General features: G+C 36.7%; 1 protein-coding gene across 2 annotated transcripts in view; it reads left to right on the top strand.

Moving 5' to 3' along the window:
- DHRS7C (dehydrogenase/reductase 7C) overlaps positions 1 to 1632 on the top strand; it is a 185281-nt gene extending 183649 nt beyond the window's left edge. For both annotated transcript variants that reach the window (XM_044069637.1, XM_044069638.1), the window contains exon 7: positions 1232 to 1632. In XM_044069637.1, the coding sequence (XP_043925572.1) occupies positions 1232 to 1446 (215 nt within the window). In that variant the 3' untranslated portion in view covers positions 1447 to 1632. The remainder of the gene's footprint in view (positions 1 to 1231) is intronic.
- The last annotated feature ends 20776 nt before the right edge of the window (positions 1633 to 22408 follow it).

Raw genomic sequence — 22408 nt, 5'->3', positions numbered from 1 at the left:
GAAAATGTCCACTAAAGTGCTATTTATTTATTTATTTATTAGCATTTGATTACCAGGGAAGTCTAACTGGGCCATGAAAGGCTTCTTTTCAATGGAGGCCCAGAGAGAAATACTGCACAAATTAAACACAAGCATTACATAAGTTACAATTTCATATGGCATTACAATTACATATAAGCCATACAGAACATTTTATTAACTGTTAGAATATCCCACACTTCAGTATATACATTTAGTTTATATACTATACAATTTATTTACATTTGTATGATGTACAATATATACAGGGATTTCATGTTGTGCAAAATTATTACATGGAGTTGAAGTTTAAAAGGTTTCAGAACATAACAAATGAAGACTGCAGTGTAAGATATTCAGATGTTTAGACTAATAGTTACATAAAGCATTCGGTTCTTTTCTGTAGCTAGCTGTTTCTAATTTTGCATCAGTCTGTGGGTATTGAGATTTGGAAATGTTAATGAATACTGTGTTATGGTTTATGAAGTAGTGGAGAAAGTACTATGTTCCTAATTTCACGAGTGAGGACTTGATTCTGAAATTTGTTAGTAGTAGGGGGGAGGTCTAAACTAATGATAGTGCTTGGTTGATAATTGTTGTTTTAGTTGGAACTGTTATCCTGGAGCTGAATGATAGGAAAATGAACTAGAGTTAGGAAGGTGCGATTTAAGGTTTACATTAAATGTTATGTATTTGGATTTTGTTTTATGTGCTGAGGGAGGGAATTCCATTTGCTTGCTATCTAACCAGATTCTAATGATGGTCTTATATATTTGACCCATGTAATGCACATGAAATATTTTTTCATTATAACACAACTGTGGGGCGATGGAGATTGAACCCTCAGATATCCTCACAATGCGAGAACAGAACCTTAACATCATGACCCATTTGGGAGGAAGCGTGTCAGTCCCACTCTACTATAACATTATGGAGGTACCTGGAATGGGAGGTGGTTTTGGTAACCTCCGAATCAGATTTTATTTGTTGCCAATTTCTTGCTACAGAGTACTGCTGCTAGCGCTGGAAATAGTTAAGGACTGCTCGGAGGCACCAGTCAGTGGCATAGGCTGGGGGTGTCATACCCAAGAGTAAGCTGCTGATATGCCCCACCTAAAATGCAGTAATTTAACTCACACTTTATTCTTGTTTTTCTCAGGATAGTGGAGTTCAAGGATCCTGATTGTAATTGCATGTTACTTTTGTTTTGCAGTTTTCTTCAGAAAGTTGTCACATGGCGTTCACCCTGTGGAAGTGGCTGAAGAGGTCTTGCATGCCGTAAGTCGAAAGAAGCATGAGGTTGTGTTGGCAAATCCGATACCGAAGGCTGCACTGTACTGCAGAACATTCTTCCCAGAATTATTTTTTGCAGTAGTCGCTGCAGGAATTAAGGAAGCACAGCATGTAGAAGAAGAAAAGAACTCATGATAGCTTGTTTTATCTTATGAGTTTCTGTGTCTTGTACTAACCTTGGTTTAGCAAGCAGTTTTGTATCACTACTGGAGCAAAACAATTCAGAAACTGATATGCGTGAGCTCACTCCTTTTATTATATTAACCAATGCATCGGTACCGTAAGTGCCTAAACATATAAAATAAACATAATATAAACATATGTGTTTTAAGAATGCACTTTATTTAATGTTTATTACCCTCTACATCTATAACATATGGCTTGGTAAATAAGTTCTTATTTTCTGTATGTATAAGTATATTAGAAATCACTAGAAATCATGTAAGTGTCATGACACAGATATATACCATAGCTCTCAACCTATTAGTAGAAGAAATCTGGACAAAGCCAAAAATAATGGGGGGGGGGTGATGCCCAAAAATAGGGACATATTTTAAATATTGTTCATATAATCTTAGAAAGTTTCTAGAATAAAAGGTTTTGTATTATTGTGTTAACACACATTTTATGAGGAACAGACTAAAAATATAAGGCAAAAATCTGTACATTCCGTGAAAATCTGGACAGGTGAGAGCTGTTTTGCCTTAGGGGTTTAGGTTGAGGGGCACACTGTGTAGGTGAGCTATGTGTCTTGTGGCTTGTGCTGTGTTGTGGTGGTCAAGTGCGTTTTTGCCTTGGAGGTCTCTGCTGTTTCAGTAGATTTCTATTGAGTGCTTCCATGAAGGTGGGTGTGTGGTTTGTGTTTTTATGTGAGCGCTATGATGGTGGGTGTTCTGGAGGGCTATGTGTTGCATGCAGTGTGGTGCAGGTGCTGACCACCTCCTCTTGACCAGCTATTCCGGTCTTGGCTTGATAGTGCATGGCTTCCAGTTTGGATATATAAATGCATCTCTCACAAGTCTGAGGGTTGGGAGGTAAGAGGAGAGGGTTGTCTGTGTACATGAGGCAGTTGCTACATTGCCTCAGGATGCCCAAGTTCACCAGGTTAATAGGAGAAAGCACAGGGAACTGACCATTAGACATGCCAGGAGAGATGGTCATTATTACTAAGTACTAGAGCTGTTTCCTTATATATTCCTTTTACAGGAGAAATGTCACTCAAGGTGTCTGAGTCTGTACAGAGCACTGCCAAACACTTGAGGGGAAACTAATATGTAGACCGTAAAATTTAAGGATGAAGTATTTAGGCATATATTCTGAAGTTAGAAAGAAATCAAGCAGTACTTACTGAAAACAAAGCATTAGCTTGTCAAGAATGATGAAAATAGAGAAGTTGCATGAATGGCTACTGCCTGGCTACTACTAATGCTGGTCTCAGCACAGCGTCACTCTGTTGGGATACAACACTCCTTTGCTTGTTCTCTCACCAGAAACAAAATGTTAGCACCAATCCAAGAAGAGAAGCACACCACAGCCTGTTTGGTGATCCACAGTCTTGTCCCAGATGATGCAAGGGTCTGCAGGCTTGTAACCTTTTCCTGGTAGATGCCTTGAATAGCAACCAGACCAATCAGGTACATTAAGCACGTACTTTACGTAAGTCATGCACAGACACTCTCCAACCAGAAAAAAAAATTAGGAATCAATGCACCATGCTCCTACTCTCACCAGGATTAGAATATAAACACAGATTCCACACACACACACACACACACACACACACACACACACACACACACACACACACACACACACACACACACACACACACACACACACACACACACACACACACACACACACATATATATATACATGTGTGTGTGTGTGTGTGTGTGTGTGTGTGTGTGTCTTGTTAGATACAGAAGTAGATGTATACTAACTCCGAGATCACACAACAGTGGTGTATGGGCGGATTCCCTTACCCTGCTGCACCATAATTCCACACAAAATCTGACAGCAAAAACTCCATACAAAACGTTTGTTCATGTGAGTGTTTGTTGTGATTTACAGCCTGAAAATCACTTTGTTCATATGAGCGTTCAGTGTTTCAGACCGTACCATAAAGATTAATGGGTGTATACTAGGTTAACTACCCTGAAGTGTCATTTTAAGCTTAGCTATGTTATCCCATTAGGCATTCCAAATACACTTACCACAATTTTTATTCCTATATTTCCCAATTGCAATTGAATGTTTCTGGGGTTCATGCCACTGAGCATTTAAAGGGGACTATGCTGCAGGATAGAGTATTTAGGCACTGTCTCTGTCCATTAGTAGCACAGGAGCAGTCCTGGGGTAAATTTCCTTATCTCATCCATTGATCTAAGTTGTATTTGAATAGGGATTGGAATGAACTTTGTTTTATCTGGATGGGCAGTATGTTCTAGAGGTAGTGGTATTCTCTGGTTTCTGTATCTGTACCTCCAAACTATTCTCTTTACTGTATGTTGCAGAAGAGGGTGATGTCTTTGAATCAGGTATTTTTTATTACATTTTCTTTAAGAGTGTGTGTAGGGAACACTTCAGTATATGCATACATATACCCATCTATATAAGGCCATCTATCTATCTATTTATATGTGTGTGTGTGTGTGTGTGTGTGTGTGTGTGTGTGTGTGTGTGTGTGTGTGTGTGTGTGTGTGTGTGTGAGTGTGTGTGTGTGTGCGCAGTAGCCCATTAGACCTGGGTCAAATGATGCCTTATAGGCCTGGCACAGTCAACCTCTTAATAGTCTATAAGAGGCCAAATATGCTGATAGAGTCTTGAGGCAGTCCATATAGTGCATGATAGTCCCTGTATTATGACAAGTCAGGACAGAGATGCTATTCCTTTTTTATAAGTTGAGCGATATAGAGGGGCTTCCTCACAATGGCAGCATTAGACAGTATTTTCCTAAATCTCTAACTACTGGATCAATACTTAAGGGTGTACTGCCAATGTGCTTATTTTTTGCTGCAGTCAATTTCCCAAAGGATACAAAAATGCACTTTTTGCATTTAGATTTAGTCCATGACTTTGGCAGCAGTTAATTATTTATTTGGGACATGCCTTCTTGGAAAATGTCTGAGTCTAATGGGGATTCAGTGACTGCTCCTAACTTGCAGTTATCTGCAAAACTGGTCAGCCAAAGACCCTTAATATTTGTATGGAAGTGGATGCTAAACAGAAGTGGACCCAGCACAAAGCCCTGTGGGATTTCACTAATGACTAGTCCTTTTGTGGTGGTAGATTCCCCTATGTTGACTTCATGTATCCCATCTATGAGCCAGGTGGCAATCCAGTGGGTGACACAGGAATTTATTCCTAATGTAGTCAGCTTTTCTACCATGCCTGAATGGGGTATTGTGTCAAAAGCTTTGGCCTGGTCTTGATAGGTATTGTGTACCATGTTGCCTTCATCTATTGCTTTGGTGATTTTTCTGAAAAAGTCCACTTTAAGTATGACCTACCTTTGATGAAACCAAACTGAGATGGGTCCAGTGTCTTAAGGTTTCCTTTGTCCTTTTTGATTAATTTCATAAGTCTTTCCATAGCTTGACATATTAGGCTGGTCAGACTTAAAAATCTGTAGTTACTCGGGTTTTTTTTTCTCAAAATTTTTTTTATTAATTATATGAATAGCAAGACAATTAAAAGATTATACATAACAAGAAGGCATAAATGAACATATAACAATTCATCTAGTGATAACAACCTTCATGAGATTTTGATAAGTTATTTAGAAATAAAACATACACCATATGTACACTATATACAATTTAGGCAACCTGAGAGAAAAAAAAAAAATAAATAAATAAAATTTTACATTAACTATTTAATATGTTTAGAACCTTTTCTAACACAACCTTTCTAATAGCTTTTTTTTTGGACTTCCACCTAAGTATCTTTGAGCATCAATAAATTTAAAAGCCATTTTCTGGAAAGTAACCCATTTTAATTTAGAACGATCAATCCAATTTTGTATTATATAAAGTTTTAGTAATGAGCAAATAAAAATGATAACATGAATATCAACTTTTGAAAGATGAATCAATGGAATATGTAGAATAGCAAATTCAATGTGGATTGTGATATCCCATTTTCTGCAGTCTGACTTTCAAAGATGTCCACAATCTGTGAGAAAAATGACAATACCATAGAATATGAAGGAGGTCTGCTTGGGGATGAAAACAGCATGAACACGAAGGGGACTTATTTGGGTTAAATTTGTTTAATTTGATTGGGGTAAAGTAGGCATCATTATTAATCATTAATTGTGTGTATGCTAATTTTTAAAAGGGATAAATTCCTTAGTGTGTCTAATAGCCAGGACTTTCTGAGATTCTGACAATTGGGAATTATAATTCAACCAAACATTAGATAAAAGACAGTTGTGGTCCATCATTAAAGAATTAATTAATTTATATGAGTTTGAGAGCATTTTATCAGATGATGAAAGTATTTTGATAATCGTGTTAAGGTTTTCAATTGTGAGTCTATGGGGACCAGAGATACAAATTTGTTTTTAATTATTGCTCTTAGTTGTGTAAGAATTGGTGAGTAATTCCAGTTTACTTTCAATAACTTCAAAACATCTCCTACTTTTAGATTTTTAATTAAAGGATAGTTTGTTAAGTTCAAAAGTTTATTGTCCACTAATATATTTGGGTTTAGATGAATTGGCTGAACATGGTGCGAGATCTTTTCTAGTTTACACATTTTGAGTAAGGTTTGGAAATCTCTAATCTTTTGTTTAAATACTGTAGATATATTTTTAATAAATAAACTATCCAGAGAGATAAAGGGAATAGCTTCAGGATTTAAATTATTAGAAATGACATAATTATACCATAATTTTATCCATAAAGAGTGATTTGGATAAGAAGTGTTATTGAATTTAGAGATAGTAAGAAGTTTATTGGATGAGACAATCAAATAATAGAGATAAAGATTAGTTAAACCGAAACCTCCCTTGTCCTTCGAAAATGCCAATCTAGAATAGGAAATTCTAACAGATTTAGGGAACCATATGAATTTTGCCAAAGCTTTATTTACAGACTCAAAAATTTTTTGAAATTATCTGATCAGATGATGAGAATTGGTAAAGAAATTTAGGCAGAATATTCATTTTAATAATGGCCACCCTTGAAAGAAATGAAAGGTTTAGATGCTTCCATCTGTCCATATCAGACAATATAGAGTTCCATAATTTATTAATATTATTTTGAAAGGAAGATTTATTATTGTGTTCTAAATTGATTCCTAAATATTTTATATTATAAGTAAACTGAAAATGATCGTCTGGAAACAAAAAGATTTGTGTGCTAAATGATTTAAGGGAAAAATATGAGTTTTTGTAGAATTTAAAAGATAGTTGGAAACCAAAGAAAAATAATCAATAGAATTCATTATTTTTCTGTAATCAGATAATGGAGTTTGAAAGTAGATTACTAAATCATCCATAAAAGCAGAGAAATGAATATTAGTATTAAGAATTCTAGGGATGTTATGAAAAGTATTTTGAGTAATAAACAATAGCAAAGGTTCTAAGTAAATGTTGAAAAGAAAAGGGGACAATGGACAACCCTGTCTTGTTCCTTTAGTGATCTTTATCGAGCAGAAAATTGACCATTAATGTATAGTCTAGTAAACATATTCTTATATAAAACTTTTAAAAATTTATAAAGAATAAGGGAATATTAAAACATAACATAGTTTGAAATAGAAAGTTCCAACATACTCTGTCAAAGGCATTTGATGCATCTATAATCAAAGCATATATAGGGTTTGGATTTTTCTTAATGAGATGAAGTATAGTCTCTAAAGATAGAGTATTATCCCAAGCATGTCTCTGAGACATAAAACCTGATTGATCTGACGAGATAATTGAGGGTAAAATCCGTTTCAATCTGTTAGCCAGAATAGATGACAGAATCTTAATATCCACGTTAATTAAAGAAATGGGTCTATAATTTACTGGGTCAGATTTATCTTTATTATTTTATAGAATTAGAATGGTTTTGGATGTGTTCCAATGAATATCTGAGATATCATTAACTCTTATATGATTGTAAACTTTAAATAGAAAGGGAAGAACTACCAATTTGAAAGTTTTGAAAAATTCTGGAGTAAAACCATCAGGTCCCAGAGATTTACCCAATTTAAGATTATCTATTGAATCTGAGATTTCTTGTACCGATATAGGGGTAGAAAGTAGTTTTTGCTGATTATCATTAAGTTTAGGGAACTGCAAAGAGTCTAAAAATAGTTTTGAGTGATTATCTTTAACAGAATTAGAAGAACCTGAATATAACTCAGTGTAAAGAGAGGTGAAAAGTTGAATAATCTCTTCATCAGTATTATATAATCTGTTATTATAAGATAAAGATGTAATATTTGGATTTCTGAAGTTAACTTTAATAATTCTCGCTAACAATTTAGATGGAACCTGGGCCCACTCTGAATATGAAGCAAGTAGCTTTTGTTCAGCTAAGGAGAGGTTATTTTGGTGAAGCAGAATTAAATCTTTCTGACAATCAAAAATTTGTTTTTCTAAAGTAGCATCATAGTTCAGACTAAGATGATTTTCCAACGAAGAAATTCTTGATTTTAAGAATTCCTCTTTCTTAAAGTATTGTTTTTTGAAAAAGCAGCCTTACTAATAAATAAACCTCTTAATCTTGCTTTACATGCAGCCCATTGTATGTCATAAGGAATGTCTGATGATTCAAGACTATTCACCATTTCATTTAGGATTTCTGAAGCTTGTTTGCAAATATCTTCATTTGACAATAAGTTATTATTTAAGGTCCACTTATTAAACATAGTTTTATTTTTGATATTGGGTTTTATGTTCAATTTTAGTGAAATTCTTGAGTGATCCGAAAAGAATCTGGGTTCTGTAGTAAAGTCCACAATATATTTTGAAATATAATCTGAAATTAGAAAGAAGTCTAATCTGGACCACGAATGATAGCACTTAGAATAATAAGTATATATATCATTCTTGTTTATATTTTTAACAGTGGCGAGGCCGTCTATTAACTTACATTCTGCCACCAACTCATTTAGAGCCAGAGTAGATTGAAGATTATAGGTGACAGTGGAGGAACGATCAATTACAGGGTTTATAACTGCATTCCAGTCCCCACCCACTATAATATGATGATCCTTATAGGATGCAAGAATATTGTAAATTTTAAAATGAACAAATGTTGTGAATTACATGGGCCATATAGATTTAAAATTAATAAGGGTTTGTCCAAACCAGCAATAGAAGCGTAAATAAGCACCACCTCCCTCATCATCAAATTTCTCATCAATAATATTCCCAATTAATTTTTGTTTAATGATTATAGCTACACCTCTGGAGTTAGATGAGTCACCTGAAGCTATAATCTTTTGATTCATTTTTTTAACTCTTTATTCCAATCAATACGTGAAATATGGGTCTCTTGAATAAAACAAATGTTAGCCTGTGATTTAAAGATCATATGAAATAATAGTGACTTTTTCGCTTTATCTTGAATGCCTCTATCATTCCAAGAATCTAAAATTATGTCAACAGGCATATTCTACAAGTATAATCATTATTGATGCTATAAAAGTGAACTCAAGGTGCAAATCCAACACGTCATTAAAAGAAGAAGAAAAAATAAAAGAAAAACAGTCTTTAAGTATTCAAGCAAGTCATCAAATAACATTTGTTGAAAAAAAGAAAAAGTTTTTAAGAACCATGAAATGTATAATAATAACCTTTATCCTAACCCTAGTGCCTACCCACCAATCCCCTGTGATAAAGGAAGAGCAGAAGAACATGAAAAACATTGTAATTATAGATAATAATAACCTCAAGTTAGAATACAAATTACTCAAAGGAAGCCTAACATAACATAAAGTCCGAGTAATACTACTAAAAATATATACAAAATTAACTAATTTCAAGACGTCCAACATGCTTAATCCCTACTTCTAATACTAATCTAAAGCTCCTATCCTTAAATTGAAATTTATAGTGATTAAATGTATTTCCTCAAGTATTTCAAGAGAAAGAGAAACAAGTAAATAATAAATAAATCACACTCTGCTTAACTAGAACACTCTATCATAAGAAGTAATACAATTAAAACTGAAAGATATGTAAGATAACATATATAAGTATAACAAAACCAACTGGTAACATTATAATATAAGTAAATAAGCATAGCATTACTGAACTAAAGATAATAGTCATGCACTATCTACTGAACCTTCTTTAGTACTTTAGTGATAATTTCATTAATCAACATGACCATTAGTATGATAAAAGCACTAATACCTGTAGAATGAGTATTTAGTTATAGTTCAAATAAAGCAAAAACAACTACCAAGCAACCATATCTCAAAATGAAAAACAATTCAGTCTGGAGATGCATCTATTAACTAGATAATAATAGTACAGGAACTATTCAAAATGAAATATTATAAGCTGTAAGGTTTTAACACTAGTTAATATACATGAATAAAGTATAATTATATTATTAAATAGTAACTTAAACAGCATCATATATATTGGACTGAATGTACAACAATGTGCATACATATAATTTTAAATCTACTTTTTGAATATTTTACTAATGACTCTGTTAGGTTATGTAGCCATGCTATTCTTCTAAGCTATAGATGTAACATAGCAAAACGGCATGAAAAGACAAGGCTTTTAAAGTAAACATTTTGAACATCTAATTAAAACAGAAACATGCAAGCTAAATGCAGTAAATCTAAGGGCTTAAATATATATATGTAGATTCAGCTAATCATATTAAAGATAGTTATTTCAAACCTTTCAAATAAGTAAAGGCTTTCTTAAACATAAACTACTAATCATAAATATCACATCCAGCCTCTGAGAAGAGAGAGAGCAGAGAATAGAAAGAACATGAAACTTTCATATGAACAGGTATACTTTGTAACATTTGTCAAATTAAACACTTCAGTATAATATAAAATATTGTATGAAAAAATATTCTGAATAGGAAAATATGTTCATTTCTTTACACATCCTTTAGAATTTTAATATATAAAACTAACCTGTTCATTTGTTTCCAGAAATATTTTCACTCTGCTTTATGAAAGTAGCAGCTTGCTTTGAAGTCATGCAGACACACTAAAAGTCACTGAATATATTATGTGACATGAATCTGTTTAAATTTAAAAAGCAACCTTCATTTATGAAGAGAAACACTTTAAATAATAGCCAGATCTATTAAAAAGTTAGTGCTATTGAATACTTGTTGAAAACAAGCAGACTTGTGTATTTGAAACTGTCCTTCTTTCCTCACAAATGATGACATCACCATCCATCTCAGAGAGACTGTAGTGTGCATGTTCATGCAGAGCATCAGCTGGAACTCTGAGGGGAAGATTTTCTTGCTAGAATGTTGAGATGGAATGTTTTTCCCTCCAAAAATCATTTAGCTTACACAGAAGGCTGTAACTCCAAAGCTTGTAGTAAAATTAACATATTATCTATTTACACAGCAAGCATATGTGAGAGAAAGAGAAAAAAGTAAATACAGGAATTTAAATGCTTCTATTAATCCACACAAATCTAACAAGCATATATCCTGTCACTGCACACTGTCACACCAAATCCATCATGTGTAAATTACATGACAAGTTCTTAAGGTAATATAATTATGTCACACCAGAATTACAAATCATGTAACACAAATACTGTCAGATTAAAGAAAAGAAAAAAAATCAAACCTTATTGTAGTTCTTTAACAGTAGAATATTAAGATACAGTGTCAGGAAGCTTTTTAAATGTTTTAAGAAAAATGTCTTTTGCATCTTTAGGATCTGAACATACAAATCTTTTGTCATTAGCTGTGAAAGACAAGGTATTAGGATATGCCATTCGAAATCTAATCCCTCTTTTTATCAAGTCAGCACAATAGGGGCTAGTTTTGTCTATTTAATTTGATCTGTGCAGGAAGATCTTGGGAAAATGATAGTTTGTGAGACTTCCATATGAATTGTTTCTTTGTTTTAGCAGTTTCTAGGATCTGGAAAGTGTCTTGAAAGTTTAGTAACTTAGTATAAATTAACCTTGGTGTGGAAGAATCTTGCTTTGTTGCTCTGTGTGCTCTCTCTACAATTATAGATTTTGAAGAAGCTTCACAATTTAACAGTGTTTCAAAGATATTTTTAGTCACAGATAACAAGTTTTTATTGTCATAAGATTCAGGTAAACCACGAATAATGATGTTATTTCTTGGCTTCCAGATCCAATATTTTAGCTTGTAAATCTGAAACATTTTTATCTCTAGATTTAAAGTCACTTTCCAATAAGTCTGTTTTAACCTCCAAAGCTAAGATTTTATTTTCAATAGTAACAATACTATCGTTTATTTGCTTTAAAGATTTACTAAAGTCTGCAAACTGTTCTGAAAAGTTTTGTATAGCACTTTGGATTGGTTTTAATGCTATTTTTAGTTCTTCTAACAGGAAATTTGAGGCATTTAAATCTTTATTACTTACATTAAAAGTTTCTGTAGGTTGTCTAGATGATTTCAGTCTTTTGAACCTGAATCTTTTCAGGAGAGAGCATTGAAGTATATTTGGCCTTTGTAGGCTGAGTCTCCATGGAGTCAGATTTTGTAGCCATGCCCAGAAATGGAATGCAGTTAACAGGATACCAGGAACCAGGAACAGACTGGAGCAGTAGGAGTCCCAGCAGCAGAGAGACCAAGAATGTTCTGAGGTAAAATAAATCCCAGGATAATAATTCCAGAAGAAAAAATAATCCAAATAAAAAGATTTATAAAATCTTTTAGTATAAAAATTTGAGGAAAAAGGTTGATGTAAAGTTGTAAAAAAACCCAAAAGTTGAATAGCTGTGAGGAGCTCAGAGAGTAAGGACTAGACTAGTCGGCGGCCATCTTGGAATCGTAGTTACTCGGGTTGGTGGATGGCATTCCCTTGTATAGGGCTATGACTTTTGCTGCTCTCTATTTGCTTGGTACAAAGCTCATTTGGAGGCTAATATTGAACAATGCTGTTAGAGGCATGGACTAATCCTTCATCTTAATAGTCAGGATACATCCACATATGCTGTCAGGACTCATAATTGTACTTTTGTCTTTTGACAGTGTTTCCAGGACTTGGTCCTGTGTTACAACTGAGGGTGTATTGGCTCCTGATCTTTCTTGTGAACTACTTGTGAACTTCAGACCCATTATTGAGTACAATGCCCCCTTCGGCATGCACCTTGACAAGCACATGCAGCAGTTGGAGAGACCACAGAGGTTCCTGACCAGAAAAATCCAGGGTCTCAAACACTTATCCTATACAGATAGGCTAAAAGTCCTGTCCCTCTAGTCAGTCTCATACATACTGCTCAGAGGTGACCTGTGTCTGGCAAACAAGGCCATTTCAGGCCCAGCATTGATGGAGTTGCTGCATATCCGTAAGACAAACTCCATTTGCGCAACCCGCATGCAAGACCTTAACCTGGTCTGTGACATTAATAGACTTGTTGGCAGAATAGATTTGTGTCCCAAAGACTCCCCTGTCTGTGGAATAGACTCCCTCTCTATGTCAAGCAGAGTACCTCTCTAGCCCTCTTTAAGAGGAGCCTGGATGACTGGATGGGAAACAGAGAATACACCCCTGGGATCCCACCTGTGTTCCTGCTGGACAGGAGAAACAGATGCTGACTTTGAGGGAATATGGGCAAAATTCTTGGCTAGACTTATAAGGGCCTCCAGGGCAATAGCCTAGTATCATCCTATGAACCTATTAACCTTGAGGGGGTGAAGTTGGAGCTGAATTTATAAGTCATCCAGTTTGCTGTATCTTCAGCTTCAGTGTAGGTGGTGGCATCCACAATTCGGTCAGCTCACTGCTGCTGAGTACTTTTGAGATTATGGACATGGCTGAAGAAGGAATTGTGGTTGTCCTTGGCCTGGGTTGCTATTTTTGCCTCAAATCTGGCCTTGGTGGTTTTAATTAGACTCCTGAGTTGCTGATTTAATGCAATGATGGAGTGTCTAACAAGCTGGGCGTTGCACTTCTTATTTTTAGCCAAAATTTCTTTCTTTCTATAAAGCTTATGGATATTGGAGTTTCACTGGTGAAGTTTGTATTTTGAGTTCAGCTTGTGCTTGTTTTTATTGGATACAGCTGCTTTTATACAGTTGCTTACATGCTGATAACAGCTAAAGGTGCATGTTTCCACATTATCAGTAACATTTTCTGTATTTAGGGTGGGATCTGAAACTTGCCAGGGTATCAGTTAGAAGCAGGAAGTTTAACACAGAGAAATTTCAAATAGTTCCAGATACAGGGCATCTCAACTTTTAGTTTTATTTCAAAGGAAAGGCCTCTGTGGTCGGAGCTGACAAATAAGGACGTTACACAAGGGATGGATCATAATTTCCCATTATTTGTGAGGACAAGGATGCTGTTTCCATAGTGAGTACTCTGACAAGTTGGTTCAAAGCATTTATGTTAAAGTCCAGGAATCTCAGTTCTTGCGCATGAGTTGTAGTATATGTTTTGCAGTGTATAGGTGTGTAGTGGAAGTCACCCAGGAAGATGGCATTGGGTTTACTGCTGCGAGACTGTCATAGAGGGCATGCTATAGCTAGCTAGAATGATGAGGAGTTTTTCTGATGGTGAGATGGACAGGAAGTATCTCTAGGGCATAATGCTGTTTACCAGTCTTGCTGAGTCCCTTCTGGATGAAGACTGAGATGGCTTCACTATTATTTCCTTCCTGGGTAGTACCTTGCCTAAATGTTTGGAAGGTATTACAGCCCCACAGAGGTGGAGTACACTCTGCCAATTTAAATCATGCCTTGGCCACTACACAGATGTCTACAACCTCCAAGGTGAGGAGGATGTGCAGGGAGTGACGTTTCTTGTTTAGGCTCCCCATACTGATAAGCAGCACCCTTTCTATTTTCCTTTGCTTGGTTCATTATGTTAGTAGGCTTATCTCATTGTCCAAAAGAGAGTGTGGGAGTAAACAATAATTTAGCCAATATTCAAAAGCCTAGAGGGAACAGTTGCAGGTCATTCCTGACAAAATGGAATGGCCTGTCGCAGACTGGTGAATATTATATCCCATACGAATGACACCAAAAGTTGAGCCAAGCCAATTATTGAAGTCAAATACATATTCATGCACCACACACGTATGTGTGCACAAGCATACGTGCACGTCTTACGCACGCGCGCACACACACACACACACACACACACACACACACACACACACACACACACACACACGCACACACATATAAGTGTTTCATTCACAGACTATGTCCAAAGGTTTAGTAATGTTGGTGATCATATGCAAGGTGTGGTTACAAGAAAAGTGAAAAAAGTTCACAGTACTGTATTTCAGCTTGTTACTGCCCTTTACAGCCACCCTCACCATTATCAATGTAACAGACAAATAAGTAAGCAAACAAATAAGAAAATGAAAACAAAAAAAATCATAAAATGAATGGATTGCTGTTGTAGGCAGTATGTACTGTTAGCACTGTGCACAGATATATCCGGTGTCTTTCCAGCATGTACAGATATGAACATAACTGAAGCAGAGAAAACATTCATTTAAGGTATGTGATGCAGTATCCCAAAAATTCTTGAAAGTGGGACACATAGCTTTTACATAATTTCCCTATTACGTATGCTGAGGTGGAGCACACATGCTTACTAATATGACAACATTCTTTGATCATAACACTTCGGTAATGACACCTTAAATGCACACACTGTAGAGTGGTACATTTCCTTTCTTTAAGTTGCTTCATTACCTTGTTGCATAGTTATTCCTCAAAAAGTATTGCTTTTTCAAAGTGAAACCACATCTTATAGTGTATCTAGTCATGACTGCCACAGATTATGCCACTTTTGCTACAATGTTTCCATGCTGCTCTCCAAGCTGGATTCAAGTTGGCAAACAGACTGCACAGAATGTTGCAAGGCTATGCAAATGTTGCAATTTGATACTAGCAACCCAAAAAGTTAATTGTATCTCTAACCACCTGTGCGGCTTTGTGGTTTTTTTTTTTCTTTAAAGTTTTTTAGCTCACACTTGCCTCAGAATGCATTCTGAGTTTATTACACTTTTATAAAACACATGAAAAATCATTGCTCTTCTTCCAATGCAGGGAATGGAAATGGTGTGATTTCTTAATGTATCCGGTGTACTGATAAATGCTATACATTGCTCAGAAGGTGACTGCATTTTAGTCATGTTTTAATTCCATTTCAAAAGTTGTTGCTGGGTAATGAAGCTACTGCTTGCAGATGGAAAAAGCCCTAAATATGGCCAGGTGACCCAAGTTTGATTACCATCTCAAGCATCTAAGCCATTGGCAGGAAAGGATAGCCATGTCTATTTTGAAAGGAAAGTCATGCACTTCGGTGCACCTCTTGATCAATCTTCGGTGGGGACAATGAGATGGAACAATGTGTTAGCATGTTCCCACAGCATGTGTACCACAGGACATTAAAAATCTGTGCACAAGGGAGGGAAGATAGAGAATTAAGAGAAAAATACTCCTCTACCAGCAATATGATGCTACACCAACATCCATGATCTCCTCATTGGCCCTGAGAATGGGTGGAGTAGGTCTGAGGGAGGAAAAGGAGAAAGGAGTGACTGGTAGATCTGGTGGGGATAGCTGACCATCGGCTGCATGAAAAATAAAAAAAAAAATAAAAAACACACTAGTGCTACATGACATATCAAGGTCAGAATTGGAAAGCCCCAAGCAGCAAGCAATACAGTTATTCTGATGAGAGGTCAGGTAGGTAGCATGCTCTGTATGTCTCTTATCCATGGCCTTACTAATTCTTTTGACCAACTTGACCACATTAAGAAGGCATGGATCTGCCTTTTACTAAGCTGAACTGGTGTGCATCCAGTGGTATAAGATCATCTATTTTATTGCTTATTAGTTCAACTATAATGCGTTCCATAACCTTGCAAAAAATATTACTGAGACTAACAAGCTTTTACTTCACATGGTCAGTACAGGGACCATCTTATTGCAAGGACTCCACATCATCTGTTCTCTGCAACTCAGGTATCTGATCAGTTAAGAAACTCAGATTTAAGATGTGATAGACAGATTTTGCTAAGTGGGGCTTAATACTTCTCACTGGCCATCTAGAGATATTAATCATGACCCACAAAACTGGTATTTTTATTATTGGAAAGGACTTAGGAGTGATTTTGGGGAAGGGAGGCCTGAGTGAGACAGAGAGAATGGAGGCCATGGTGAAGTTGGAAGAGAATTTGTCAGCAAAGGTATTACAGATGTCCTTTGGGGTCAGACAAGGTGGCAGCATTAGAGATAAGTTCAGTACATAACTGTTGGTGCATAGGTTCATAGGTGTTTACTAGGCTAGCAACCACAAGGGCCTTTTTGTTTATTTATTTATTTGCATTTGTTTACTAGGATGGTCCAGCTGGGCCAGAAGTGGCCATTTTTAGTGGAGTCCCAAGGAGAAAAGCTCCACATATAAGACATTTCACATACAATACAGAATTTACATTAATAAAGGCATTTAGTACATATTATTGGCAGCTTATACAAGTGGTGAAAAATAAACAGTACATAAGTAATCATTCTCAAATCAAAGATATTATACAAGCAATACAGAGTATATACATGAGAACATTCCATACGAGTAGTCCCAGCCATGCAACCCAAATCTCTGACAAGTTCTGATACCCTTGATAAGTGTGAGCATGGGCCTGGGAGATGAATCATTTATGGGTTACCTGTGTCCATTAGAGACATAGATGCCAAACCAGGGATGAATTTCCAATCTCCCACCCAATTGTCCTGTTGTACTTTAATTGGATTAGAGAGGAACTCTGCTTTGCACAGATGGGGAGCCTGTTCCATAGACACATAGTCTCTGGGATACATACCTATCTCTCCAGCAGGTCCTATTTATATCACAGGCAAGATTTAAGTATTTAGAATGGGTAATTCTGGTGCTGTTTGTTTTGTGGATATGCAGAAGGTCCATCAGAGTGGGATCTGACAATGCCCTTTATGCCAGGCATAGATAGCCTCTCAAAAGCCTGTAGGAGACAGAATACAGGGATAGGGCCTTGAGGCGGTCTGCATAGGACATGTTACTTATGCCCTGTATTCTTTTAGTGAGGAACCTCTGTGGACATTCCAGTTGTTGGATATGCCTGTTAGGTACATACCAAAGGGGGCACTGCACTCAGTGATAGGTCTGATGAATGCCGAATACAGTGGAACAATGACTTCCTTGGACGCCATACATTTGTTTATAAGTTACACAACATAGAATGATTTCCTCATCACTGTAGACACATGATGGTCAAAGGCTAGACTACAATATATGTGTGTCCCTAAGTCCCTGACTGCTGGGTCAATTCTAAGGGGTGTATTGTCAATACGATAGCTACCAAGGATGGATGACTTACCAAAGGATACTATTATGCATTTCTTGGCATTTAGTTTTAGTCCATGGCTCTAACACTAGCTGTTTGACTCTGTCAGCCCGTCCTGGAGAACATTTGTGTCAGTGTGAGATTAAATGACATCTCCTAATTTGCAATCATTTGCAAATTTAGTCAGCCAGAGACCACTGCCTTTCACCTTCCAAACATAGTTGAGAAAGGTGGTACAGTTCTCTTTGAATTGATTGCAGCCCCAAGTTCATAGTCATTGTTTTATTTCCGTATATGTTTGAGACTGTACCAGTTTTAAATCCCTTTTATAATTATAAAGTGGACATAATTCAAGAATGCTCAGCTACTTTATCTTTTAAATTAGAGAGTGTGTTGATATGTTTGTTTCACCATATGAGTTTAGTTTTAAACCTGGCATTATGCTTATGTTAGCCAGGTACAGCTGCCTCATCTATCCGGGAGGAAGTAAAATTCAGAACAGCAGGCAACAGCCTGAGGTGTAAGATTTGCTGGGGAGGTATACCATTGATGATTGTAAATAAGACTGGTAAATAATAAGCAATGGGATTCAAAGTAATTTCTCAATGTACAGAAATTGTTAAGGGATGGACAGCAGGTTTCCAGGGAGAATATTGCATGTAGAGGCTGATTTTACTGGGGGTAAAAAGTGGGGTGGTACAACTGAGAAAACTGTGAAGACAAGATCAAGAAGATTACTGTGTATGGCAGAGGAGACATCAACAACGTAGTTCGGAAATCCTAAACTGTAATGTTTGCAAATACTTCTTCAGATGGATAGGGAATATGAGACAGAGTGGGAATGATGATGACGTTGGCTGTCATTAGTTGTTACAGAAGCTTTTATCTCATTGTCCTGTCTAATGCTGTTTGTGACCCTGCTGACATATGTTCTTAAGGTCTTGTTCCTTTTTGCAATATTGCTGTCTCTGGTAATACTGCTGATTGTTGTCTCTGATAATATTGTCCCGTTTTGTCTGCTTTCTGTAAGTGGGGCCACATCTTAGACAGTTCATGTAATACCTAGGGGTGGCGGTACTGGATGATTATTTTATGTTCTGCTTAAGGATGGTGGGGCTGTGTATGTTTCTTTTATGCCATACCAGTTTCAGAGAGGGGATGTCAAACAGGAAGACCTTCTTAAAGTGCAATCTCATTATTAGCCTGATTTATTTGAGAAAAACAGTTTTATACATAAGCAAGCTTACCTTCTAATGACAGTAGTAGAAGTTACTCCTCTAAAACAACAATCAGGACTATCACAACCAAATTTTAACCAGGCAGGAATTAATTGAATAAGTAGGGAAGTAGCCTTAGCACTGTACTCATTACTAGTCAGGACATAATTGGACATGTGCACACGTACTGTACTTTACAGTAAAAGTAATTGTAACTGTTATACAGCGTGAAATAGAAATGCACAACAGCAGTAAGCTTTGGCAGGAGAAGTGCAAAGAGAAAACTGTGGAAGTGAGTGTGAGGAACGATATGGGTACATAAAACAGGGACATTATGGTTTACTTAACCTCAACAGCTAGAACAGGGAGGGAATAGGAGTCACAACTACCATACTGAGGCCACTGACCAGTCCAGATGAAAGGGAAATGATAGAAAAGTTGTTGGATGCATGGAAACTGCTACACAAGGGGTTGTCTGTGTGTATTTAGACTGATACCTTACAGTCTACATGAGACAGATGATGCAAAGAAGGGATATCAACAGTAAAGTGCAATCTCATCAAAATGTAACACTAAAAGCAAGTATCATTTCCTGCTGTCACAGACCTAAAACTTAAAGTGGATATGACAAAGGAGATGTATGGCAAATTAAAAAAAGGCAGGTGTGCAAAATAGGAATCACTTTGGGAAAAATGTTCAAGCAGTAAGTCACAAGCATGTACCCAGCTCCCATTACAACATTTCTTTTAATGGTATGCAGGATAACGGGGACACTTGTGTCTCCACAACACCAGAGAAAGTGGGATAAGACTACATAGCAACTGGCTTTACTTTTGTAAAAATACCACAGCATGTGGTATAGTTTGAAACAGAACATCAGAAGACAACTCAGCCCTCTGCCTATACACACACACACACACACACACACACACACACACACACACACACACACACACACACACACACACACACACACACACACACACACACACACACACACACATGTATTCAGGATGTTCATGTGTTCAGGCCAGAGGCCATGTTAGAATACAGATTTCACATTTACACAATATATGACTGGTCAACCCAAGAATCTAGAGACATCGTAAAAGTATTCTTAGTGGTGAAATTACATATATGAATCTTCACATCCCAAAACTTTCCCAAGGGGAGCCACTTTAACACAAAGCAGTTGCGTTTTTTAATGATAAATTGGGATTTTTGCAAGATATACTATTTAATGGATTCTGACTGCTCCCTGTATTATGCAGATCCAAGGTACTAACACATCTTCACAAGCTAATCTTCTATCAAGGTCCAGTACATCAAGGAACAATGGTCTGTAATGATGATATTAACACCTTGCAAATCATTAACTATATTTAATGTTATCCACCTTCTTCCCCCTCCTGTCACACATGCACATTATAATTCAAGCTGGTTTATACACTAGAAATACTAGGTATTTACTTAATGTGTACTCGGTTGTCTTCTTTCCACAGACTGACAAGCTGTTATAAGAACTATATGCAGCACCTAACACATTGTGCCACAGCGATGACATTGGTTAGGGACACTGCATTTGGCCTCTTTAGCTTTTCAGTTTACACTGTTATGATTCCACATAAAAGAAAGGCCCATTACTATAGTTTTACTCATTTTTTTGCAACTGTATTAGACTAAAGCTATCATAGTTACTGTGAATATTGTGAGTCTGTTGTATTCTTAGGGACTGAGGGTGTAGTACATGACCTGGTGACACCAACTGATTTTGTAACAGTAGCTCTACTGGGTGACTTCAGTCTGCCCACATGAATAATGGAGATAGCTTAGACACCTGAGGGTGTGATAGAGACAAACAGTTGTCACACCAGACCTTGAGTGGTGAACTGTTTTGGAACTTTTTTTTTTAGTCCTGGATTGTCCAGAATAAGCACAATGTTCAAGCAAAAGGATCCTCATAAATATATTTGCTACCACAGGATCTTGCACCAAAGACTAACAACTGACTTTACAGAAATGTCAGAACTAAGGCCATATGATGTGGACATTCAGATCAAGATGTCAAGACAGGTGCTGATGTGTCAGCTTGAAGAGTAGATTGAGGACCCTAGCAGTCCAGCAAGAATTCAGTGCAATCACTGCTCCTTCAAGTTGAGGGGAATCAGTTCATGTCATCTGGGAATCTAATAAGGCTGTCACCTGAGCATCTTATAAGGAAGGTATGCCAGGTAGCTCACTACAAAGGGGTGTGGGGCAGAACTAGGACACATTAAGGGGTTAAATATGTCAGCTTGCCTGGAACACTCAAGGATCACAGATGATAAGCTGGAGACTGTGGCTAATGATAGAGAAATCAGGTCTGGTGCAGGATATGAATGCTGTGGGCTGCCATAATAAGGCTCTACAACAGCTCTGACAAAGGGTTTCTAACAGGAGATGCCAGTGAGGCAGAAGAGGTTTTGTTATCACTACCAGCCTTCGGGAGTGGTTTCCTATACTTGGGAGTGGTATGAACTGCTATGACAATAGCTGCTGTGGTGAAGGAAGATTAAAAATGGAGCATACTGGCAAGCGACATGTGTTTGGCTTCTTCATGCTGTGATAAACAGTAGTCTTCCTGGGATGTGTGCAGGAATGTGCACAATGCGATGGGCAAAAAAGTTATACCAGACCCTCTTACAGGTGAGCTCATACAGCAGCCACCCAGGGCAGAGGCTTAGGTCTTTTAAGGAAATATGAGTGGGCCAATCAATAGTGGAAGAGGATGACAGGCTGTGGAGATAAAATGAAACTAAAAATGCTTGTTTCTGTTGCTGGTTTAAAAAATCAAAATATTCATATACGGCAGAAAAAGTTCCCAGCCCATGTACATGTATAACTGACTTCACCCTATAAGAAGTGATCAAATAAGTTTCAATATTTTTTTTTTTGTGTAAAAATGTTCAGTATTACGAATGTTCAATTATGTGGAGTGTTTCCTTATATGTACATATAAACAAAATAAAGCAATTATTGAAAATAACACCTCCTTCAGGAGATACCTTACTACACATAACAGACAACTATAAAGACCCAAGAGGTTTCTAAGTAGATTACATGCTTAAAGACCCTGAACAACCAGGAGAGGTATGAACCACTGTCCTTTTATTCAGTATTTTATAGAAAGTTGAGACGTGATCTGTGCCTTGCCATCCATGCCACAACAGACCCAGTTGTCCTAGATCTTTGGTATCTCCATCTAAGTATTTACCAAAAGAAAAATCAAATGCAATGGAAAGACACCTTTATAAAGCAGTGCTTCTGCCACCTGGCCTGCACCTGCAGATAAGCAGTGTGATACACTATCATCTTTCATATTGCACCTAGATGACTGGTTGTGCATCCACAAATTCAC

This window comes from Protopterus annectens, chromosome 4.part0 (genome assembly GCF_019279795.1).
Source record: "Protopterus annectens isolate FY-2018-M chromosome 4.part0, PAN1.0, whole genome shotgun sequence".
Lineage (NCBI taxonomy): Eukaryota > Metazoa > Chordata > Ceratodontiformes > Protopteridae > Protopterus > Protopterus annectens.
This window is presented reverse-complemented; position numbering and strand designations above follow the sequence as displayed.